The sequence below is a fragment of the Lepidochelys kempii genome, chromosome 4, assembly GCF_965140285.1.
Source record: "Lepidochelys kempii isolate rLepKem1 chromosome 4, rLepKem1.hap1, whole genome shotgun sequence".
NCBI lineage: Eukaryota > Metazoa > Chordata > Testudines > Cheloniidae > Lepidochelys > Lepidochelys kempii.
The window spans coordinates 96659710-96686467 of NC_136383.1; the positions used below are offsets into that span (position 1 = coordinate 96659710).

Here is a 26758-nt window from a genome sequence, read left to right on the forward strand (position 1 = left end):
GTTTCTTCACTTCCACAGGTGGGTATTGTAGTTGTAAGAATGCTTGATAGAGATCTTGTAGGTGTTTGTCTCTGTCTGAGGGGTTGGAGCAAATGCGGTTGTATCGTAGAGCTTGGCTGTAGACAATGGACCGTGTGGTGTGGTCTGGGTGAAAGTTGGAGGCATGTAGGTAGGAATAGCGATCAGTAGGTTTCTGGTATAGGGTGGTGTTTATGTGACCATCGCTTATTAGCACTGTTGTGTCCAGGAAGTGGATCTCTTGTGTGGACTGGTCCAGGCTGAGGTTGATGGTGGGATGGAAATTGTTGAAATCATGGTGGAATTCCTCAAGGGCTTCTTTTCCATGGGTCCAGATGATGAAGATGTCATCAATGTAGCGCAAGTAGAGTAGGGGCATTAGGGGACGAGAGCTGAGGAAGCGTTGTTCTAAGTCAGCCATAAAAATGTTGGCATACTGTGGGGCCATGCAGGTACCCATAGCAGTGCCGCTGATTTGAAGGTATACATTGTCCCCAAATGTGAAATAGTTATGGGTGAGGACAAAGTCACAAAGTTCAGCCAAACCCTGGATTTGTGCTGGAAATGGCCCACCTTGATTATCATACACATTGTAAGGAGAGTGATCACTTTAGATAAGCTATTACCAGCAGGAGAGTGGGGTGGGGGGAGAAAAAACCTTTTGAAGTGATAAACATCCATTTTTTCATGGTCTGTGTGTATAAAACATCCTCACTGCATTTTCCGCTTTATGCATCCGATGAAGTGAGCTGTAGCTCACGAAAGCTTATGCTCAAATAAATTGGTTAGTCTCTAAGGTGCCACAAGTACTCCTTTTCTTTTTACATGATACCTATGCTACCTCTGAGATACTGTGTGCTCTGCAAAGAGGCTTATTAGTATACGGCAAGTACAAATTTTTATAAAGCTTTAAAGAAAAGATTGTGCTATGATCAATTGTATTTCATAAAAACAAATGAAAGAACATGTTAGGCTTTCAAATAAAGCGATATTGTCTCTTTAAACATGTAAATTGGCAAGAAAATAGTTCTAAGGACATGTAGAAACCTGTTCTGCAGAAACTCAAACTGGCTTTGTTAAAAAAATTAAGTGGTGGAGCAAAATTATCAGAGAACAGGCTACAGTACTGTTGCTAAGGATTGTTTTAGATGGATGCAAATTGGTGAAATGCAGCCACCTCAGAGACTTGAAGGCTGGGGACTTTGCAGAATAGCTTTAAATCTGTGTGTTTTTAAGGTGAATTACTTCAACTGGAAAAGTATTTTCTGCTTGCTCCACTAGAATCTCTCAGTTGACTTCTGAAGATCAGACTCAGCCAATACACTCAGCTTATTCACTTCATTTTTTCCCCTCCCACTCTCATCTTCACACAATCCCCTATGTCTAGAATGACTTCTCTATCCCAGTATGCCAGGCTGCTACCCTATCTTCATTCAAATACCTCTGGAAAACCCACTAACATGACAGCCAAAAGTGCTAACCCACATCAAGATAATGACTCAACTTTATTCTCTTCTTAAAATATCTAGTCACCACCGTCTGGATCTCCCAGTGTGGTGGTGTTTGATATTTATAAGTTTCTTGGGACCAGAACCATTTCTGCATCAGTGCCTTTTACAGAGTTGAACATACTATTGGCTATTAGCAAATAAAAAGAACACATGCTGCTTCTTACAGGAGGAGCAACAGCAGATGGGGGAAACATACTGCCCCTCTATAAGGCCTTTTCTATACTGGGGGCAGATCACTATCTGGTGTGAACTGTCATAACTCCATGGAAGTCACACTTTTTTCTTTAACATTTTCAACCATCTCTACTACCAGTGCAGCTCCAACAGCAATGGAAATAAACTCTTTAGGGGGAAAAAATCTTTAATTCACCAACTGGAGCTGATGAATAGCAACCATGTAAGGGTCCATTCTGCTGTGGAAAAGAATGGAGGGAAAGTGGAAGATGCTAATATGAGAGAGTCAGGTCTAGACTGGACAGGACAGATCTTGGGCCTGATCCATTATGGTAATTGCTATGTTCTTATATGTGCCTCTCCAGATTTGGCCCTCACATAGCTGGAATTCATCAAGGAACATTTTTTAAAAAAAGAGGAAATGACAATGTTTACCTGGGTAGTTTAGTGGAGTGTGACACTCTGTAACTTCTTCCAAACTGTAGATGCAGGAACTATAAGGAACCAGTTTGTGCTTCACATCTCACTGAATGGGGGACACTTCAAAGCATAGGAATAGAAAGCAAGTGTGAGAAAATTCATGTAGAGAATCTATTTATCATACTTGTATCATCTAGTATCAAAGCTTCTCCACTGTATCTAAGCACCGTTTTTATTGTACTGCTCAGCATGATATTTAAGTGCCATTATAAGGAGAGATTTTAAATGAATGCATTGTCAAGAACCATCCCACACTGGCAGGGAAATAGACTACGGCTGGGATATTCCAGGGAGCCTATGGAGATAAGGCGCCCAATTCTCAATGAAAGTCAATGGGCGCATTAATTCTACAGTTGTAGAATTCTACCTAATTCCTTCAGGCTTCTTTAAAAATGCCAGCCTAGATGACCCAATAACTCAGTGGTTCTCGAATGGCTATGATTATGATACCTCAAAATGCTCCCTAGCAACTCTATCTCTTCATGTTTATTATTTAAGTAATAGTGACAGAGGATCAGGGCATCTCCTGGAGATTAATGATCAGCTGGAGCTAAAAGGGAAAAGAGAAACAACAAAGGAGTATGGATTTGGTTTGATTTCATCGGTGATACAATTTTCAATTATTATGTAGAGGACATTTCTACAGAATTAATGCACTGCATATTAGATGTCAGATTACTGGTGTAATTGCTTTTCTATTCCATTTCGTTATAATAATCCTCCCTATGCAGTCAGAGACATATGGGTGTTTGGTTAGTCACCTGGACGTTTAATGTACATTGCTGAAAATTCTGGGCATTAAAAGTACAGGCCTTTTCTGTAATTTATCATCCCACAGAGAAAATGTAATACTGATTTAATTAAAGAAGAAAGTGAAATACTATTAAAAACATTTGACTTCAATGGTGTTATGCCATTTACACCGCTAAAGATCTCACTCTTCAGCTCTTACATCAAATACCTACCAACTCTTAACTCCACTTCTCCATTTAGAGCGCTTGGAGAGAAGTATGGTTTGATCACAGACCTCCATCTCCTAAATTCTAATCCTAGTTCCGACACTGGCTCCCTCCGTGGCTTTGGGCAAGTCATTTAATTTCTATTCTTCAGTTCCCCAATCAGCAGAATGGAGCTAATACTTACTCACCTCACGGTGGTGTTATAATGATTAATTAGTTCATGTTGGTAGAGAGGAACTCTGAAGATGAAAAATATTATACAAGTACTATTTGAATGCAACCTCTTTGAGGCAGGGATGATATCTGCCCGTGTGTTTGTACAGTGCCGAGCGCAATGGGACCATGATAATGACTGGAGCCTCTGGGCACTACCACTCTACTAACAAGAAATCTAAATGCCCATAACATATTAATTATAATTAAAGTAGCCACCTGTCCTGCCAGTCCTCAAAAACACTGCCAGAAGACATTTTCTTAGCCAAAATCCTTTGCTGTTTTCTGTCCGCTCCTCCTCCCAGTCCATTCAGCCACCTGATCTCTTCACTTTCCTAACTCCAGTCTCTGCTTTATCTCCTATATCCCTTTTTTCTATGGACTATCCAAAGAATCCATATGATAAGCACATGTGATTATCTCTCTAAGGGTTGTGTGCACAGATCAACCCACTCCCTGAAGTGAACATGTTTTTCTATGGCTTCTCCTGTTCCTTATGGAAATATGGCCTACGAGGTGCTGTAGGAAGACATATTTACTGCTGTGGCCAGTAGGGGACGACTGGTCTATATGCATAAAGCCCAGGGTGTCCCAAGTCCAACATTCTGACCAAACTGACTAAAAACCAAACCCAAACTGGGTGTTACACTTGCTGGTTTGAACTTTAATCTCTGAGGAACAGGAATGGATGTGCCAGTTAAAATACAACCCGATTGCAAACCTATTGCTATAACTAATGAAAGGTGCATGTACTTGAATTTTATGGCCGGGCAGATTTTATTTTTTAGTTTGCTACAACCAAAAAGAATTATATGTCTGGATGCACTATAGCCATGTCCATTTTAAATGGAATATACACACTGCTACAGGGCTGGCCTTACCATGAGGCAAATTGAGGTGGCCGCCTCAGGTGCCAGACGGGGGAGCACTACGACGCAGAGTTTAAAAGTTTTGGCCCAAGCGTGGCGGTGTGGGGGCATGGGGGTGTCATTTGAGCTCCCTGCCTCAGGTGCCAAAATGTTGTGGGCCGGCTCTGATTGCCAATATATTTCACTGCATGAGATTTAACAAAAAGGGGGAAGTGTGGGTTCAGATCAAGTCCTAACATCTAGATAAAACTTTATCCTCAAGGAGTCTACTGTTGAGACCCTTGAGAAGTCTGTCAATTAATATTCCCTTGAAACCTCTATAGAAACAACTCACTTTGTCCCTTTTAACAGCATTCCTGAATATATTTCAAGTCAGCATTCTGAAAATAGTTTTTAAGCCAAAGTGGCAGCCCAAAACTCTGAATCTAGCTTTAGGAAGGATTGTAACCGGCAGTTTGTTTAGTTCATGCACTATAGTTTTTGTTTTTAACTTTGTATAGGTGGGCTCCAATCCCAGACAATTAATCATATTCTGGATCACACCTTTCTCCCCTTTTTCCCCACTGGTTGGTTATATTACCTGCTGAACTGACAAATCCAACATCCAAAGAGTGTTTCAGTTTGGTTTCTTCTCTTAACTGCTTAAAAAGGTGTGTTGTTTACTTTGCCTAAGTGCTTCTGGGGCCTAATGTTCCGTTGTTATGTACAAACCATTTTTACTGTCACGAATCATGTTTTACCACCCCTTTGCTCTTCCTTCTGTACTAGGTTTCAGTTTTGGGTTGTTTTTTACCCCTTTCCAAGCAAACACATTCTGAGTTCTGTGTTTTCAAGCCGAAATAGTACACACCAGGTATTCAGCTGTTATAATTCTTTCATTCTTGGGACCTCCGAGATCAGTAAAAGTCCCTTTCAGTGTTTGAACTACAGTTGCTTTTTAGTACAACTAAAGGTAATCTAACTAAAAGTAGCCTAAAATAATGTTGCTAAACTAGCATAAAGAAAAAGACTTTACTGAAAACATCACATAGTCAACTAAAATTTGTGCTTTCCTTATCTTATCTGTTTTGATTAACACAAGCTATTTGCACAACGCCTTGTGCTAGGAAGTTGTTTGTACATGATTCACTCCCTTTCTGCAAGTTTCAAAGTTTGAATGAAATCTTTCTGTTTAAATTCCTCCTCCCTGTGAAAATGTCAAAGAGTCTCTCTTCTATTCTCCCCTTAAGGTTCAAACAAGCCCTCCAAAAAATCCATTAGTTACAGATAGGTTTGTATTAATTTTCAAACTGCTGTTGGGAGCTTTCTTTCTAGATCTGGCTGTTTTAACATTGCTTTCCTTTCTGTCCCACCCACTCAGACTCATTCCAGGTGCCCTTAGCAAATGACTTCCAAGGAATTTAAATGGCCAAAGCTCATTGACCAATAAAGAGATGCATGTACTGTATAACAGAGTTACACAGTTCTTGTGATTAGGAGAAAGGTTGCTCAAGCAAAAGGTGCTAGTAGTATTAACCTGTCGCCCTTAGATTTCAGGATTGGAGAGGTAAGGGAAACATTTTTTATGTAGGTTTTTTGGTTTGGTTTGTGTTTGCCAAGTAATTAAGACGAAAAGTATGTAATTCAAAGGGTATTGTAAAATTGTATGAGGAAGAAGCAATTACTTCTAATCTTGAGCCAGAATCTAATCTACAACCTGAACAAATGAATGCAAAAAAGGATTGTGTGTCAGATAACAAAACAAATTCTGGAACTGTTAAAACTAAAAGATTAATATGCATAAACAACTGAAATCTATTTGTAATTAATTAAATATTGTTTGTGTAAAAATAGGATCAGATTTCAAGGACTTACTTACTTGCCATTATTTTAAATTAATCAAGTGAAAGGCATTCATTTACCACCTGTTTGCATTTTATTTTTATCGGCCTGATTCTGCTACCCATACTCATGGTCAGCAGTACTGCATTCCTATCTTATTCAATGAATTGAAACCAGAATCTAGCTCTAAAAGTGCACTAGCAGCTTTAATCAGATGTCTTTAGGTTTTTAGATTGATGGTGGCTAGGAAATATGAGTAAACAGAATTATATATCATTATTATTAATATAATGAATCTACAGTAGTCCCTCTACATACGGAAGTGTTTGGTATTATTATGTTAAGAGGATGGAATTCTAACACGGTCATTCATATTCTGTTTATGAAATGTGGATGTTTAATGCCTGTATATTGTACAAGATCTAGGAAGAATGATGTTAACAAAAATCCTTTTTGTAAGGTGAACAAGTTATCTTCATATTTTGTTTGTACTTTGGGGCTAATATTAACAGGGAAGCAGGGGCGGGAGGGTAGTTTGAACTCAAGTATGGGGAAAAAATCAGGTTAAAGAAAGGAGAACTGACTTTATTACTAAAGTCCAGTCCTGCTCCCATTTAAATTGAAGGCAAAACTGTTAATTTAAGTGAGAAGAGGATCAGACCTGTTACTTTCTATATAATGGAGTGTTATTTTAAGTTAAACATGATAGAAGATGTGCTCTGAAATGCACACTTGGGACCCAGTCCTTCACTCTTTGCACACTCAAATCTCCCCCGGAAGTCAACAGGGTGCACAAGGAATGTAGGTGTGGGGGAAACCCCAGCAAAGCTATAGTCCTTTGTCGTGCTTCATGCTGAGTTAGGCCTTGTCTTGATCAGCAAAAAGGGTGCATTTTTCAATCTTGTTATCTCAATCAAGCATTAAAAGCCCTCTGCACTAGTTAAGACACAGGGTACTGACTGTATGCTAACTGGCTGTGATGTAGCCAAGGTCCCACCTAGTGTTTAAAGCTTTAACAGAGCTTTTCAGTCATGTTAAGCTAGCTCAATTGAGCTAACACAATTGAAAAACATATTCTTTTTGCTTGTCAAGACAACGCCTTCAGAATGTCTATCGAAAGCAGACTGACTTTTATAATGCAGTCGATTTAAATTATTTTTCCATGGGTTTCTTATACGGTTTTGCACTTTATAACAGAGATTAGATAAAGTGTTGGATAAAAATATAGAACATTGGCAAAAGGTGGCATAGTTTTGCTAATCTTCTAACATGATAATTTTCAATTCTATATTGCAGTCCGGAAGTAATCTTGTTACATGAATTGTTTTTAATCAATTTTTTTCCTCCTTCAGCTTTTAATAACAAAAATAAGGATCAATGAAAGTGAATTTCAAATCATATCTGCCTCTCATTCCTTTTTTTTCTTAGGCCAAAGAAATGTTACTTTCAAAATCATACATGTTTTTGACCAAATTGTACTGACTTTAAATTGTCTTGAATTGATTAAAAATAGGGTCCTTGCCTCCTTAGACTGTTCCTGCCCTGGTTAAACATTTTTTCTAATTTATAATATTAAACCTGGACAGAGTAACGATTACTGGCAATCTCATCCTACTACTAGTAAACTGAGTTGCTCAATTTCAATCAAAGGTTCAAAGGTTTGTACAAACTTCACAGATCAGGGGTCAGGCACAAATTGCTGCACTTTGCAGCTGAGTTCTGCCGATATGACAGAATTTCACAGCTACGATGATTGCTTTCCCCCCCTCTTCTGCACACAGGCAATACCAGGCAGTTAAAGCATGATATGTACAAGTCAGCCATTGGTACCTGAGTTTAATGAGTAACTAGCTGGTGCCTTAGGTTTCCCTGGTGCAAGGTGCATATTATAAAAGGGGTCAAATGTCAATGCACAAAGACAAAAAATGCTGCATTTAGTCACTGACTAAACCAAATACTTTAAGTTTAATGTTGTTTTAACAATAAATGTTCCCATCTTCATAACCGAGTATATTTTATGCTGAATGTTCATTCATTTGACTTGGGGGAAATAAGTTGGACCATATTCACCTTTCACTTACATCATTACCATCAAAGTTGCAGGCTTAGCCCCGTCATTGTTACAATGTTCACGTGGTAATATGAAACTCTGAGAAAGATCAAAACTAAAGCAGACAAGAAACATGCTGCTGAAGATTAGAGAGAATTTAAAACAATTAATCCATGCTTTTATCTGTTCAAAATTAACTAAGCAAATAAAGATAAGCAAATAAGCAAATTTGTATTAAGAGTCAGTAGATGTTTTTTAATTCAGGGACCTCCCTTGCAACTAGCTGAAAAGCCAGATCACAAACACTGAAAAAATGAAATTATAGTATCTGTTTCAGACACTCTCAACCCCACTTTGATCACTCTGCGGTGTGTAACATTATAAGATGATAATTAGAAAATATTATCAGTGGCCTAAATTCTACTCAGAGTTACATCCACACACCGCTCCCACTGATCTCAGTAGAAGTTACACAGCCATATTCCAGGGCTGAATTTAGGTCAGCGTGTTTATACATGAGAAAAGGCAAGGAGTGGACCGGATTAACTTATGGCTCTTTCCATCCTAAGCTTTCTTTTCCCTATTGTCTGTGTACTGATTTTTAAAAAAGACACAAAAATAGAATAATCCTTTAAATTGCAAATGATGAGCCTTGATATTTCTTGTCAATTGTTATCAAGATGATACAGGTACATAGTCCAAAGTAAAACACTCCCTCTTTTCCTAGAAAGAAGTGTTTTTCTTTGGCAGAATATTTGTAAAGAGAGCACTCTTATCTGTGCTAGAACTCTGGTTTTTAACTTTCCTGGTAAACATACTTTGTAAAAACATTTCTCATTAAAACCTGTACATCTATCATCACAAATATTTGCAGCATATTGAATTATTACATTGCACTTTATTCTGAATATGTCATTCATTTTCATTTCTAATGAAATTGGTAAGACTATTCATGCTTATAAAATAGATCCAAGTACAGGAATTCGGGATTTTTATAGTAGTGTTAGCATTATTACTATTATTGTTATAGGTGTGTGTTACAGAATAAAGATGGGGTGAAATCCAAGCCTCATTGAAATCATTGGGAGTTTTTCCATTTACTTCAATGGGACCAGGATTTCACCTGTGACACCAGCCCAGAGTAGCTGGCAATCTAGGGGACTCAATCCTGCAAATTTTTGCTACTGAGCATGCTGATCACTGTCACCCATTAGTAAGCAATATATCAGGTAGTATTTTACAAGATCAGGTTCTAAACAGCATATGACCTAACATGATGTGGACAACGAGGAAGGAGGGAAGTTTGCACAGTACAAGGTGACTTGATTTTTGTATGGGAAGCATAATGTTAGTTCCCCTAACATTTTTATTTAATCGATTTGTATTAAGCTTGTGTAGTATTAGATGGATTTCAGAGGTATAACTAAGGGCATAATTTGGCTTGCAGAAACTTTATACCCTTAGTTATGGTGATGATGACTGAGGTAGAAAGAACTGATCTTAACCTTTAGATCATGGGTTGAATTTGCAGGGGTGCCAATTAGAAAAAAATAATTTTTACTTCATAAACTGAACACATTCCATATTGAAATCCCTAAATATGGAACCCTGTGATACCATTTGAACAGGCACTTTACAGAACAAAATTGCATTCATTTCAAGTCCAAAGTCATGGCCAGAAACGCCACTATCCCCATACCCAGTCTACACATAGCACTGAATTTCTAATCTGGACAATGCAGTGCCAGGTAGCTTATTACTATAAGGATCAAGAAGTACAAGAAGAATTTAGAAGAATTTTGTTGCTGCTCATTTAGTCAATGAATTGTTGGCTGACACTAAAGAACTTTTACTGTGGTATAACGTTTTGGGGGGAAAGTTTGGGGATAAGAAAGGGGACAAAACTAAAAGGACATAGGGAAGACCTTTAGGTTGGGATTTTCAAAAGCACTTATCATTGGCCTAACAGTGCTCCCACTGAAGCCATTGGGGAATTTTAACATGGACTTCAGTGGGAGCAGAGTTAGGCTAATGCTAAGCACTTTTGAAAATCCCACCCCTAATTTAAATTTCTTTGCTTTTCTCCCTTTTCAGAAATGTTATAAATCAAACAACAAAAAACCTTGTTACCAATCACATAGAACCAAAAATGAAACTGAAAACACTGAGTGAATTTCTTCTAGTGTGCTTAAAGGACCCAGTGATTTGTTCTCCTTTTAATAATCCTGTGTTAGCAACAATCACCTCACATATGCTCACAACACATGCAGTAAGCAATAAATATTGTAATTTCTAGAAAAAGTGCTTGTGTCTGTAATGTAACTTCCACATGTAAATGTGGCTGTATGCATTTGGGGATATTTTTGTCCATGAACTTGAGGGCCTGGATATGGCCCTTAAAATAAAAATTTGGCATCATGACCTATAAGAAGTAACCTTATCCGTGTGGCCTTGCTGACTCCTCTGCCAACAGGCTCCTACTAAACCACCTGTGATGAATACACTGTCTACACTACAAATACAACTAAATCGGGTAGGCTGGTTACAACATGTTGTTCCCTAATCTGGTTACACGCACAAGGCCTGATCCTGTATTCTCTTGCAGTAGAAAGTATTGTACCATGTAGTAAGTGTTTACAAGATTGGGCTACAGCATGGTTCAGACCACCATATTGTAACCAGGCTCCCTGCTGTGGTTGTATCTAAATATAGCCGGGGTTACAACGAGGTTTGGAGTCAGAAGCCTCAGTCTTCTGCAGCCATGTACAGCTTAGCAGACGAAAGAAAAATATTTATTAAATCAAATCTAAAGTGAATATCTGTATTATACCTAAGTGGCTGTCAAAGCAGGTCACATGACAATCTTGTCAAGAGAGGGAACATAAATTATAACAGATACAATAGCTATATGCAAATCAAAGACAATTTTAAATGGTATATTTGAAACACAATTCTAGAGCCAATACACTATTTTTATTGAAGTTTTTAACTTCATTTTTATTTCCTCAGAAGGGATCTTCAAACAGGTATATTGTTTTCAATATTCAAAAGTATTGCCAAAAATATTGCCAAGCATTGAAAAAACTCACACCAATCCTGGTGTTTCTAAAACTGGAGGCTGATTTAATTTATATTTTTATAACATTTTAAATATTATTTTAATCAGGCATTGCAAAAAAATTTAACTTTAGCGCTTTTTTAAAAAACAACAAGGATATTTTAAAAGATTATTTTACTTTCTCTACAACTGTAATGGTGCTTGGTAGCTGCAAGTGAACTTCAGAGGCAGGGCTACTGTACACAAGGAATTTTATCTAAATAAAAGGGTCACACCTAAAACTGAAACTAATATTTTACTGTGTCAACACTACGCAGGACCTTTTGTTAAGATGCCCTTTATTGACACTTTGTTTATAGTGTGACTTTACTATAATACCTGATGAAATCAGCTAGCAGGTTGTATAGTGCAAAATTAAGACGTTTTCTAGCAGCAAATCTGACTGACATGTCTTCACTAATGAATGTTGCATGATCTTTTTATGAATTTTTATGCAGTCTATCATAGGAAATTTATTTTAGACTTTTATATTAAAGTCACTCAGTAATTTTAAATGACCTTTTGAAAACCAGACTGACTAATAGGATTTGTCCTAGAGCTTAAAATAACTCACTGGTGGTGATATTTTAGAGAACCTCATCCGATAATCAGGTAATTTTATTTTTAAATTTCCTATTTTAGCAGGCTCCAAAAATCAACCAGAGTTGTACTATATAGGTTTGATCCCAAATTAAATTACCATGTGCTGCTGATGTTTAATGGAAGCTCTGCAGACTCCTGGGCTCCAGGGCCATGGAACCTACCCCAATTTTGAAGGGGGAGATAAAGTACAGATTGGCTGGGTTATAATCCAAGATGCAATGCTGCAAACACAAACCTACAATGAATGCTCCTCCTCTCTAATACAGAGTCCCCCTGCACTGACCAAGACCACCGCATCACATTCTCTTCCCTAGTACAGAATCTCTTCTCCAAATAGCTTCCCACCAGTACATATTTTCCTAAGAACTTCTAGCATCCATCTCCACAGTGCAAAAAGATAACTTTGTCCTTTTACTCCCCTGAAAGAACAAGAATATACCCACCCCTTGCAACACCATAGTCAACTGCTTGTCACCTAGCACCCCCACCGTAAGTGCTGATCCTGGGTGGATCAGTGTCTCCTGGAGTTGCTGGCACAGTCCTCTTCAGGTGAGGCCCATCTCTCTCAGTGCTGAGTTTTTATAGGAGCCCATTCACCTCTCTGCTCCTTTTTAAAATGCTCCAGTAGAATCTGCATGAGCTTCTTCCTGCCAGCTTGCTTTGGAATTCTTGGCCACAGAGCTGAGCAATGTGTGGGACTTTCCTTGTGGGCTGACCCTTTGTTGACTAGCTAAGCTGTGGAGTCAGTATCTATGGTCAATGGGCGCTTGCACGGCTCACCAGGATCTCCGTCTATCTTAGTTTCTGTAAGGCACCTGTCACCACACGATTTGATCACTGAAGTCTGTGGATGTTTCCTGCAGCATTGTGTCTTCTTTTGCTCAGTTTCCCAAACATGTTTTTTAGTTATTTGTTTTCAGGTGCGTTCCAATCGCTTCACTTACTTCTGGTGCCATTCACTGACCTTGATACACACTTACATGATGTCACTAACAAAACCTACTGTAGATCAAATCTCAAAACACAGGTACAGGGTTGAATGCATACATAAGTAAGATTCCTTAATAAAACATGAGCCAGATAGAATGTACATTTGCAGCTCAGCAGCATCTCTCAAACATCCACATTATGTTTCCATACTCTGTAATACCATAGCTGAAGGGCTAAGTTCAGCAGTGATGCAAATTGTTGTGTAACCCCACAAATTACTTAGTACCATTGTGGATGTGGGCCTAAATCCCAATTTTAGGAGCCACTTGTAACCAACAAAACTCCTCCTTGGTTGCCTGCTCCGAAATACACTCAGCACCTACATATTTGCAGTAAATAGCTCCCTAGGCAGCTGTGTTTCTGTCTCTGGGCATGCACACTGCTGCCTCACTCTAGGTGTCAGGATGCCAATCTCCCACCTAAGCCCCAGAGTAATCCACAACCCTGGGGAAGATAGGTGTTCCTCTGCATAACTCACCCATGGTATCTGATCTGGTAAGCAGCCTCTGAGCATGCCTACCAGATCAGGTCCCATTCAAAATCTGCTCAGAGGAGGAGGCAGTTGGTGATGCCTACTTTATAGTTTTAGCCCAGGGGTGAGAACACTTGCCTGGGATGGGGGAGACCGAAGTTCAACACCCCTCTCTGCCTGAGGGGAAGAAAGGATTTGAAAAAGGAGTCTCCCACGTGTCTTAGGAAAGTGCCCTACTGTGGGAATATTCTGATGTGGGGATCCCTTAAGTTCTCCTGCTGAAGCTGTTGCATTTTGGGTAACTAATTAAAGTGTGGTTGGAGTGGGGGACTGGACCCATCATCTCTCACCTGCCAGGTGGGTACTCTAACCACCAGGCTAGAGAATCTCTCTCTCTCTGTGTGTATATTGGCCCAATGACTCTTTAAGCCCGTGAGGTGCAGGAAACTCCCCTGTTCAAATCCCCTCATGGGGAGGGTGGAATTGAACCTAGGTCTCCCACATCCCATGTGAGTGTTCTAACCACTTGGCCAAAAGTTATAAGGTGGGCTCCTTCTCCAGTCAGTTTGTTTGGAATGAAACACATGCCTAGTTCATTCTCACAAAAAACAATTTAGGCACCTAAGCCACCTGAATGCAGGAGAGGATTCCTGGTTGTGGATTACAAGCAGAGATAGGTGCCTACATCAGGGCTGCAGGAAAGCACTTATCTCCACGAGAGGAGTAGGGTTTAGGACACACCTCCTTGTGTTGGCATCTCCCACTGGCTAACTTATGTGGCTTCCTGCTTAGCATGCTGGCTTTTATGGATTGCATTCCTAGGTGCCCATCTTTCCCCATTCATTGGATACGGAGCCTTGGTGCCTAACTCAGGCTTTGTGGATTGCAGTGTTGTTCCTGTGATTTTCTAGGTGCCTAGTAATTACTGTAATTACATCACCTATATGCGTCTACACTTTGCTCCTTGTGTCGACAGTGTGCATCCTCACCAGGAGCGCTCCTATCAACTCTAGTGTCAGCGTGGAGCATTGTGGGAAGGCTCCTGAAAGCCAGTAACAGTCAACGTAAGCAATGCAGCGTCTACACTGACACTGTGTCAAACTAACTACATTATTCTTGACTCTACACCACTTGTAGAGGTGGAGTTATTAAATCAGCTGAGTGGGACAGTTATGTTGGCAGGAGCGAAATTTAAGTGTAGACATTTCCATAGTGAGGTGGACATAGGCTGCCTTGCATCGACCTAACTCTGAAGTGTAGACCAGACTTAAGTCCCATTGTGAATCTGGGCCTGAGATACTACAGTGATGGGTGCCATAGAAGAACATGGAAGGTTGCATGAATAGAAAATTTTTAGGGGCAGAGGGTGCAAGTGACAAAGCCTAAGTTGCAGGAAAATGTCTGAAGCATTGAGTTTTTCAGGTTTAAATCTATTTGCCAAACTAATCATTTTTACCTCAATTTTTTTAAAGAAGCTGCTGAAAAGCATTAGAATGGATGATTAAAATCTAGGCCTGTTTATTCCAACACAGAAAAAAGACTTGACTCAGACTCACAGGCTGGTTGGTGGCAATACAGAAGGCAGAAAGCTGACATACTCCTTTGTGGGGATTCATCACTTGGACCAACTGAACATTTGAAGCCATTTTGTTGTGTTTCCCCAGTAGCAGCAAAATAGTGTCAGAAAAGATAATTATCAGTGTGTTGATTCACATACACACATACTCCAAGATATCTCAGAAGTTTTCCTGTCTTCTAGGCACAATCACTTTCTTTCCCCTCCACTCCATCACATCACTGAGGACCCACTTTACGCAGTTTTATATCCATCCTACCCTTGAGTCAGCCAGCTCTGCTTGCACATGTCGCTGGAGGTTTCATCACATGACAATCTTTAAATAAAGATTCATCTTCAGTTCCTGGAGACTCCTGAAGAATCCTGAAGGGTTGGCAGCCCTACATCCTTTCGTCCAAAGAGGATCACACGAGAATCCTTTGAGAGCTCTACAACAATGCTTCTTACTCTTTAATTGTTGTCTGGAGTGTTGTTGTAGCCATGTTGGTCCCAGGATATTTCTTAGGCTTTGTCTACACTGACACTTTCGTCATCAAAACTTTTGTTGCTCAGTGGTGTGAAAAAAAAACACACACCCCTGAACGACAAAAATTTTAATGACTAAAAGCACTGGTGTGGACAGCACTTGGTCAGCAGGAGATGTTCTCCTGGTGATGAAGTTACCACCCCTAATTGGGGGTGGTTTTATCTGGTTGCTGGAAGAGAGCTCTCCTGACAACAAAGAGTGGCTACAGTATGCACCTTACAACAGCGCCATTGTAAGGTGTGCAGTGTAGACATGGCCTTAATCTTTAGACATTTAGAATCCATGGTAATGACTGAGGTACAAATGTCTATGCAGATTAGACAGATAATCAACCAGAGGGGTTGCTGATGAGCAAAGGAAATCTGTCTTGTATCCCAAGGGCCAAGTGAACTGTTTCTCCTGAACCCCCAGTTCCTGCTCACCTGGGCAGTGAGAGGCCAGGAGAGGGGATTTAAACTGAGATTCCTGCAAACCCCTGAGGAGCTCAACCAGCAGCCCTTAAAGGTAGCCCAAACTGGGTTTGGTTTTTGGAACATAAATTGTTAAACATTTAATGGGAGAGAGGATGAGGGGGGAGGCATAAAAAGAAAAATAGTGTCACACTGTATATCATAAATACCGTGTATGTGCAGGTATTAAACAAATGATTTTCAAAGATGGTCTTGAGGTTAAGGCACTGCAGTAAGACTCTTGAGATCTGGCTTCAGCTCCTGACTCTGCCACAGACTTCTTGTGTGGCCTTGGGCAAGTTACACGATATTTCCGTGCTTCAGTTCCCCGTCTTCCACAATGGAATAAATACTTCCCTACCACACAGGAATGCTGTGAGGAGAAAGTCATCCATTAATATTTGCGAGGTGCTTATATACTATGATGATGGGAACAATATAAGTAGGTAGATAGATGGATGGATATTATTCCTTAAATATATTCCAATTTTTAATCCGGGCGTGTGCATGCTTTTTATTGTGGTTTTTAAAATTCCTGAGTATTTCAGACATTGTGCATGCTCTACATCAGTAACTATAGCAACCACCATTTTAATCCATTCCCAGATAATTAGTCACATAACACTTGTTAACTCCTACAGTCTCATTTTCACAACAGCTTAGATTAGGAATGGCCTTTTCTTCATATGATCCTGTGTCATTGTGAAGCTGGTGCAACCTCCTCTTTGGATATCCTAGATGAGGAATTGAGCTCTTATGTATCATAAGACCCTGTGCTTCAAAGTGTCAATATATATTTTCTGGTTTTCCCCGTATTAGTCATTCTTAATGGAAATAAGGAAATCATCTTTGACTCAATCAAGCCTACTAAATGTGTGCACTATTAGCTCTCACACTGCAGAGATACAGTTTGCACGGTAACAGATTTAAGTTTCAATCGCTAGTTTATTATATACTAACAAAATGCACACATGGTTCTGTACTGTTCAGAAAGACAGTTTAAAATTAATATTGTGCATGAGATTGGTTGCTATAAAGCCTTGCCCACTCACCTTTGAAAAAACAATCTAACGTATGAAAAGGCAGTAACAATAAAAATAAGAATGCCCTGAAAACATGCACTGTATGTTTTTTTGTCCAAGAGAAATTTTACCTGAACTTTGTGAAGATTTCTGTTGTGTTATGCAGCAGGCAAAGCTAAAATGTATGTTTAACTAAGTGAGTAAAATAGATTATGTGGGCCAAATTGAGGTCTCTAAACAGTTCTGGTCTCTGCACTCTGTGGCACTGCAGTAACAACTGGGAGCCCACAAGGAGTCATGTTCTAGTACAGCACTGGTGGCTAGCTATGGATGAGAAAGAACACGTGGAAATGGAAGAAGCAGAGTAGGGAAAGATCTTGGAGGGAAATAGCGGGAGAACATGGAGAAACAAAGGGAGAGAGAGACTGGTGAAAGAAGTGGAGTGGAACAGACAGGAAGAGAATCTGAAAAAATACTCAGGATAGAGAAAAGAGACATGAAAAACAAAAAAGGAACAGAGACAGAAAAAGTTAGAACATTAAGGCTTGGTATACACTTAAAGCTTGTACTGGCATTGCTATATCAATCAGGAGTGTAAAAAAACTGTACTCTGTCTTGACCGACATAGCTATGCCTACAAAACCCCAGTGCACAAGTAGCTATGCCATCAGAAGTGTGCTTCTGTCAGCATTTCAGATCAAAACATTGCGTTTTGATAACATTGAGAAGTTTTATTTTCATTTTTTAAAATTGTTTGTATAAAATAAATTTTGAAACAAAAAAAATATCAAAATGCTCCCCTCCTATATTGTCAAAATGGAATGCTCCAACCTTGTTAAAAAATTTTTTTTTTGTAATTTCTACATGAAATTTCATCAAAATTGACACACTCCCAAAGAATGCATCAATTTTGATGAAACAGCATTTTCCAACAGGAAAATATTCCATCCGAAAATTTTCAACCCACTCTAACTTGAACAACTATATGCACACGTTGGTATATTACATTCCCCATACCCATACATCAAGTGGGTTAGGTACCAACAGTCTAAAGTTTACATTCGGTGTCATGAGCCTTATTTTATTTGTAAGTACTGTTCTAAGAAGTTACTTCTCACAGTGTCTTGAGGTACTCTGACTAAACTGTATGTATTACTAGCAGTGGATAAGTGATTCCAGGAACAGCTATAGAAAGTATGGCCATATCACTGTGACACTGAATTTGTACACATATCCTGAGGCTTTATTGCAAACTTAAGGAAAATTCCCTGTCCAAAGAGTGAAATAACTGATTTTTAGAATTCTTGAGGGGAAAAAAAAATCGAATTTCTTAATGAGATCTCATGAAAAGAAAGGAACTACCTACAAATTTCCCTCTCTCTAACCCTCTAACATGCACCCACTGCTCTACCTTCCACTTCTTTTTCTTGTGAAGAGTGCTGATGTTTAGATAAGGAATATTTCTGCTTCAAACAAGGACAACAAAAGATATGAAAGGTCACACAGGCAGGTTTTGAAACTTGTTTTTAAAAGTGACATCAGTTATAGAGCACATAATGGTCTCTGGCTCTGGTGACTAGAGTTGCTCAAAGATTATTTATCTGCTACTACTATTGAAAGCTACTGAAGATTCCCCTTTTCAGATGAAACTGTTATTGGTCATGAGTTACATCCTTTCCATTGCATCAGACCTGTTCAGAGACAGAACCCTCCCTTTCATCCCCCAGGATACACAGGCCCCCAAGGAGTTGCTCTGTGGCACCTGTGACCTAGACTTCTACTTCACACCCTCTCTCAGCACATCTAAACCCCCTTAGTTCCACTGCCTCTTGGACAGTATGTACCCGTGGAGTGCAACATTTGCCCTACATGCAAGAGAATCTCCACTAGCTTTCAGTGGTAGCAACACTTACAGCCTCTTTTCAGAACCCCTGTCCTATAAAATGAGATTTTTACATGCTTCCTCCATTTTACAGAAGTACTCAGCTCTGAACACACAAGCATAAAGACCTGGCATACATATTGTCCCAGAAGAACTACATCAGACTGACTAAAATCTACTAACTAGACCAATCTGTCCATGCTTGGACTTCAACCAATTTTACGGAAAACAGATCTTGTCAAACAGTCATCACTGAATGGGGGTGTTTCTAGTGATGTTCTGCAGGGATCAGTACTACACCTAACGCTACTCGGCATTTTCATCAATGATCTGGAATACAAACTGGCAGACGACAAAGTTTGGCAGAAAGATAAATAATGATGAGGACAGAGCAGTCATACAGATCGCTCTGGATCACTTCATAAGCTGGTCCAATTCAAACAAAATGTGTTTTAATGGGGCCAGATACAAGGGGTACATCCAAGAGCAAAGGATGCAGGCCATACCTACATAATGGGGGACAATATCCTAGAATGTAGTGACTGAAAAGGATTTAAGGGTCATAGTGGACAAACAGCTCATATGAGCTCCCTGTGAAGTGCTGTGGCAAGAAAAGCTAATGTGATGGTTGGATGTATAAACAGGGGAGCTGTGAGGTGTTTTTACCTCTGTAGATGGCATTGGTGAGACAGATACTAGAATACTGCATGCAGTATTAGGGGTGTGGGAAAAAAACACCTGAGCATATAAGTTATACCAGCTTCTCCTGCTGACATAGCTACTGCCGCTCATGGGGGGTGATTTAATTATGTTGATGGGAAAGCTCTCTCCCGCCAGCATAGAGCAGCTACATGAGAGATCTTAGAGCAGCACAGCTGCATTGGTACAGCTGAGCTGCCGTAAGCTCTCATGTAGACATAGCCCAAGTAACACTACTTGAAGCAGCATTTACCCAGGTTACATGCCTATACTCACCTCAGAGTGGAGTTTTGCACAGACTTAGGGTGCAAGAACAAGAGCTGCATAGTTCATGGGAAGTTGGACCACCACCTTCCTCCATAACCCCATTTAGATTCTCTCATACGAAGGGAAGATTTGAAGGAAACTCATCTCAGGGAGTTTCCTGGGCCAGGTATCCACCGCATGCAGGAGAATATATTTTGCTATTTAATTTTTATGTTTTGTATTTAATATTCACCTCATTCTTGAAAAATGAACTTGAACATAAACTGCAGAAAAAAGTCAGATTCCTGTCATGTTAACAGTAGATAATTAATGTCCTCTTTTCCCCTCTCTTTGTTTAGGTTTCATCACACTTTGAATGATTTTGACATAATGACAGCTGAGGATTCCACTGCTAGGATGAGTAACGACTCCTCCAACATGTCTACAACCAAAGTTCCTGAAGGTGTAGCTGGTGCACCTAATGAGGCTGCCCTGTTGGCACTCATGGAGCGTACTGGATATACCATGATTCAAGAGAACGGGCAGCGCAAGTACGGTGGGCCTCCACCTGGCTGGGAGGGGTTGCACCCTCCTCGTGGCTGTGAAGTCTTTGTTGGTAAAATTCCTCGCGATGTGTACGAAGACGAGCTAGTGCCTGTGTTTGAGTCTGTAGGACGTATCTATGAAATGCGCCTGATGATGGACTTTGATGGGAAAAACCGCGGCTACGCTTTTGTTATGTACACACACAAGCATGAAGCCAAACGTGCTGTCAGAGAACTGAACAACTACGAAATCCGTCCTGGTAGGCTTCTAGGTGTTTGCTGCAGTGTGGATAACTGTAGACTGTTCATTGGAGGTATACCCAAGATGAAGAAGAGAGAGGAAATACTAGAAGAGATCTCCAAGGTGACTGAGGGCGTGCTAGACGTCATTGTGTATGCAAGTGCAGCAGACAAGATGAAAAATAGAGGCTTCGCCTTTGTGGAGTATGAAAGCCATCGAGCGGCCGCCATGGCCAGGAGAAAGCTGATGCCTGGGAGAATCCAACTGTGGGGCCACCAAATTGCTGTTGATTGGGCAGAACCAGAGATAGATGTTGATGAAGATGTAATGGAGACTGTTAAAATCCTGTATGTGAGGAATTTAATGATTGAAACCACGGAGGATACAATTAAAAAGATCTTTGGCCAGTTTAACCCTGGCTGTGTAGAACGGGTTAAAAAAATACGCGATTATGCCTTTGTGCACTTTACAAGCAGGGAAGATGCAGTTCATGCCATGAACAACCTCAATGGCACTGAACTTGAAGGCTCATGCCTGGAAGTTACCTTGGCCAAACCAGTAGACAAAGAGCAGTACACTCGTTATCAGAAAGCAGCTAAAGGAGGAGCAGCAGCAGCAGCAACAACAGAAGTAACTCAGCAACCCAATTATGTTTACTCTTGTGATCCGTATACACTAGCATATTATGGATATCCATACAATGCTCTGATCGGTCCCAACCGAGATTACTTTGTGAAAGGTTAGTAAGCACAGTTGAACATAATCTAATTTGGGGGCATTATTGCCAGCTTTGCTTTCAAGGGGGTGAGGAGGCATGAATCTGTCTTAAAAGGTAACAGATGACACGTTTTATATTTTTCTTAACTTACCTTTGCAGCACAGTTCGTCATAATTATACTCAGTCTTACTTTATTAATGCTAGTATATTGAAGATATTTTTCTTTTGACAATGCCTTTCTAATATGCAGACAGGTGTAAGGTAGGGGTGCACTAGTGGACAGAACACAGGATTGGGAATCAGGAGATCTAACTTCTATTACTGTTGTATTACCCTGGGCAAGTAACAGAAGTTTTCTATAGTTTAAGTACCAGACTTCTTGAGTATAATTATCCAAAGTGTTGTACATCTGCACCTCCCTTTGGCTTCAGCTACAGCGCTGGGTGCTCTGAAAAAATCAGATCCTAGGTATCTCAAAATAGGCATCCAAAATTACAGGATGCCTTTGAAAACCTTAGCCATAAACTCTCTATGCCTCAGTTACTGCATCTGTAAAAAACTGATCATACTGTACCCTCCTTTACGAAAAGCTTTGAGATCTGTTGATGAACGGTACTATATAAGTTAGACATATTGCTCTTACTATTGGAATTTAATTGTTATTGAATTCTATATATTAAAAATTAACAAAAAAATTAATCATTCAGGCTTAAATTGCAACAATTATAACTGACATTTATAATTGCAAGTGGTTTTGTACTGCCATTACAGAGAATATAATTTACTGAAAATGTATTTCCCAGCCAAGTTCAGTTTAACAATAAGCATGATCTTATTCTTTTACCACCTATATAAATACAGAAATATTTGTAAACCCTAACTGGTCAAAAGTTCCAGCCTCAACTCAATCTCCTGATTGATATCTGCAACTATTTCTACAGGAATAGGAATCAGTTAATTGGATGTCTGAATCAGAGGCACCAGAACAGGGGGTGGGCAAGGGACCATGGCCCTCCCACTTTTGAAAGTGGATGGGCCTGGCCCTCCCACTTTTTGCCATGGACCCAGCCCCCTGCCTCCCCTCTCTTCCCCCCCACCCACCAAGGCCTCAGCACTGGCCAGGCCGGAAGCTGGAGCCCAGCCCGGGGAGCCTGGGCAGCTGTAGGGAGCTACAGACCATCCACTGGCCCAAGGTGGAGGGCCCCGAAAGCAGCCTCCAGCCCATGTCCCTGCCCCTCAGGTCCCCTGCCCAGGGCAAATGGAGGTTCTGCAGCTCCCCACAGCTGCCCGGGTGGCTCTTACCATGGCTTGCCTGTAGCTCATTGGCCCCCCCAGGCCCTGCCCCCAGGCCAGGCCAGAAGCCAGAGCCAAGTCAGGGTAAGAGCCATGCGTGCAGCTGTAGGGAGCTGTGGACCCTCCATCTGTCCTCAGAGGGAGGCCCAGGAGGTGGGGACATGGGCTGGGGGCTGCTCTAGGGCTCCCCACCCTGGGCAGGTGGAGAGGCCCAGGTTCCCCGGCCTGGGTCTGGTTTCTGGCTTGGCCAGGGGGCAGGGCTTTGGGGGGAAGAGGAGGGGCCTCATGCCCCCACCCCCTCTCCTTTTAGGAAAATTCCATCACCCCTGGTCTGAATACCCAAACAATCTGCCATAAAACTATCACTACATCACATGACCAAAAGCACCATAGTAACATTTGCAAAATTGTGGATATAAATTATTATTATTTCAACATTATTAATAAATTCCAGAGAACACCGAAGTCTGAACTATACCACTATAAGCTAGTCGTGCAACGAAAAGTACCATGAACACCAGAAAATGCATTGTCTGCTTGTGCATTCCTGATTCAAGCAAGATTCCCTTTGTTTTCAAGAACAGAGTCATTCAAATTCAGCTATTCTAACTTCAGATAGCTTATTACTATCCGAATGCCTGTATGTGGGGGTGTTAATATTTCCCCCATTGCTGTTACTGTGTTATTCATCCTTATTTTGTTATGTTGTTATTATAAGCAGGCAGCATAAGAGGCAGAGGGCGAGGTGCAGCTGGCAACAGAGCCCCTGGCCCCAGAGGCTCTTATCTGGGGGGATATTCTGCAGGCCGTGGCATATATAGCAGATACCACGAAGGGAAAGGAAAACAGCAAGAAAAAGGATATGAGCTTGTACCCAATTTGGAGTTGTCTGCTGTCAATCCAGTTGCCATTAAACCTGGTGCAGGTTAGTATAATTACTAGGTTGGGCAAACCTGTTGGGAGGTGGGTGGGGAGAATAAAGAGGCTTGAAATTCAGCCCGTTCTTTGAACTGAGCTTGAACTTTTTTAGATTCAGATTGGTTTGGGTAAATTAACACCCCACCCAACCAGCTTTGGTGATACTTAGGATATTTTTGTGGCTGGGACCAGTAGGTCTGTATTCTTCCTGCTGAGTTTGGCCAATCGTTCTATTAAAATCTGACAATCACTATCCTCTCTACAAATGTGAGGCAGCAAATGCATTCTCCGGCACCACTCACTGAGGGTTACTAGCAATGATCACTTGTGTGGACTCCACAGGCCAAAGGAACAAGATAGTCCCACACCTAGGTGTCCTCTCTGGGTCTAACCGTATAGCAACACAGCTGCTGGTTTCAGAGCCTGCTGCTCTGTTTGCTAGAGAATGAAGACTAGGGGTCACATTGCTCCCTGTTTATCTCCTTTGATGTTAAGTGACTACATCGGGGTGACTTGGCCCCAGGAATATAGACATCTAGAAGACAAAGGGGTTGGGAAGCAGGCAGCTCTCCCTATGTGAGGATTTCCTTGGTGTGGGAGAGTCCCCAGCTGGCACGGAGCTGGCAGCTCTGGTTTCTGTGCCACTCTCCTGGAGCCTCCAGTTTAGGATTATGGTAGAGCAGGAACGGGATGGCCAGATCACACAGTGCTCCAGCAATTCCTGGCTAGCAGATAGCCCCTTAGGTGCTATTACTAGCCGACAAACTTTAGGACAGCCTTTAGGCTGTTCTAAGTTACACTGGGGCTAGTGGAGAACCAGCCTCAGGATCAGGGAACAGCAACTAGTTCCTTTCCACCACCCCCTTCGCAACATCCTGTGGAAGCTGGGTGCAGCTGAGAATCTAGCCCTTGGTGTTTATAGGAGAAAATGGTAGTGGCTAGAATGAAGTTGTGGAAGTCCGCAAGACCCTGGTTGAATAGATTTCTGTTTGGGCTAACTATTATGAGGTAGAATCTGCATTCAAGTGACCAGGGTGAGCCACTGAAAAAAGTAATCATGCACTTTCCCTACAGTGTAATCCGAACTGTAACAGACATACTACTAATAAAACACCACTGATGTTACAGTAAAAATGTACTTGATTGTAGTTGTAACATTATGAAATTCTCTAATAATCAATTACAAATAAGTGGAAATCACTTTTAAGATATGTACTTACCTTAAATAAAATAAAAAAAGATGAACACTCCTAAAGGAAGATGCCATCTTGACAGTTTGATGATGTAGTTTGAGAAAAGAGGCATTCAGCTTAGTATTTGCATGACAAAAGTAGATGATTTTCAAAGATGAGGTCTGTTTTCAAAGAAAGATTTGAGATAAATTAACCTATATCCTCAGACTCTCTGGGCAAAATGTCAGTTCTCAGAGGGAGCGTCCCCACCCTTCATAATTGTGAATACATCTTAGGAGTTTCAGGTATTTCTAAAGATTACTTGAAAAATGATTTTTGATATACACACTATCTTCTTACCTAGTAAATATTTATTGACGGTATCTGTCTAATTTATTAGAACTCCAAAGATAGGCCAAAAGCAGACTCCTGAGTTCACATATTTCCAGATTTTAGGAAGGTTTGGATTCAAATCCCTAGATCCAAACCTGCCTCTGTGGTACTGGTTCCAGATCCAGTTCTAAATGGAAAGGGCTAATTTCTGATCCCTGTTAATGTGTGGTCAAAATCTTATAAAAAGAGGTATTCTTGTGAAGTTGGGTTGTTGTTTTTTTAAACCAAAATGGTGGAAAACAGAACAGCTGATCTCTCATGATTTCTGCCAGTTTGGAATAAACTCTTGCAAGATTTCAACACCATTGAAACCAAACCTTGATTTGGCTTCAGACCTGATCTGTTGCCTAAAGCTAATTCAGATCCCAATCCAAACATCACCTCCTCGAGCCATCTGTAATTATAAGTAGTCACTCAGTTATCTATAAATTTATTGTTGAAAGGTTAATTAATCAAAGCTGACTGTAAATTTTGAGGAACACACAGAATCACACATGTGATTGCTGGAGATTTTCAGCAGGACAAATTTGCTTCCTAAGCAATGCAGCCAAACTCCATTCAGAAATGGGTACAGACTCACAGGCCTTGCATGTATAACTCTCACTGTTCATAGCTCTTTCCCCTTGTTCTTCTATTTATTGCAAGTTACCTGCTTTTTGACATGAGAAAAAAGGTGTAAGATTTTTTTTTAGATTAAATAAATAAGCTGAGACCAGAGTCAAGTAGAAAGATGTGATGAAATTTGTGCAGCTAAGTTAAGCCAGAAAAATATACTATAGTAAGTAACTATAGTGCAGAGTTGGCTAAAGTGAAGCCTATAGGCCAACAGCTACCCACAAAGTTACACAATACAGATCACACTCTTCTTTTCATACAGCAATTCTGCCTATGGAAACTTCAGGTCCCAACAAGCAATACTCCCACCTTGATCTCAGAGGCAGTAACTAAGATCAAGATGGAGCACTGCATGCTCCAACTTATCTCCTTAGGCCACTAAATGAGGACAACTGTAATCTGAACAGATTTCTGTAAATTTGATGTAGCCTTCCAGTTTCCTGGCAAGTTTTCAGTGTGACCCTCACGCAGGGGGAGGGTCCTGCTTTAAGAGCCCATTGAGATAAAAGTGTTTGAAAACTATGCAGTACATACAAAATTGTAGTACTGAGTCTATGAGCACACCTTGAAATATTTATAGTAATTTACAAATGAATTGAGAAGCACCCCTAAGACCTTGTATGTTGTATATCACAGTGATGAGCATGGTGTAAATCAGTGGTTCTCAAAACTGGACCTCCGCTTGTTCAGGGAAAGCCCCTGGCGCGCCGGACCAGCTTGTTTACCTGCCACGTCCGCAGGTGCCGCTTCCCGCAGCCCCCATTGGCCTGGAGCGGCGAACCGCGGCCAGTGGGAGCTGTGATTGGCCGAACCTGTGGACACAGCAGTTAAACAAGCCGGTCCGGCCCGCCAGGGGCTTTCCCTGAACAAGCGGCGGACCGGCTTTGAGAACCACTGGTGTAAATTACCTTGCGAGAGAGGTTTCCTTTACCTTGGAAAGAAAGCACTGTGGACGCAACTCCAATATGTTTTTGTGCATTTGGTCTGTTCTAGTGGCAATCCCTGCTATTGGGGCCCAGTACTCCATGTTTCAGGCAGCTCCAGCAGCCAAGATGATGGAAGATGGCAAAATCCACACAGTGGAACATATGATCAATCCCATTGCTGTCCAGCAGGATCCAGCCAGCGCGGCGGCGGCAGCAGCAGCAGCAGCAGCGGCAGCAGGAGCTGTTATACCTGCAGTTTCAACCCCTCCACCTTTCCAGG

The 26758-nt window shown here is 40.9% G+C and overlaps 1 protein-coding gene across 7 annotated transcripts in view; it reads left to right on the top strand.

Annotated features, from left to right (window-relative positions):
• RBM47 (RNA binding motif protein 47) overlaps nucleotides 1–26758 on the top strand; it is a 115458-nt gene that overhangs the window by 82915 nt on the left and 5785 nt on the right. For 4 of the 7 annotated variants that reach the window (XM_073342207.2, XM_073342211.2, XM_073342209.2 and 1 more), the window contains exons 2-4: nucleotides 20017–21182; nucleotides 23173–23379; nucleotides 26546–26757. In XM_073342207.2, the coding sequence (XP_073198308.1) occupies nucleotides 20017–21182; nucleotides 23173–23379; nucleotides 26546–26757 (1585 nt within the window). Of the gene's footprint in view, nucleotides 1–5551; nucleotides 5771–20016; nucleotides 21183–23172; nucleotides 23380–26545; nucleotide 26758 lie in introns of those variants that run through there. The other 3 variants (XM_073342210.2, XM_073342208.2, XM_073342213.2) reach the window with 3 other exon arrangements.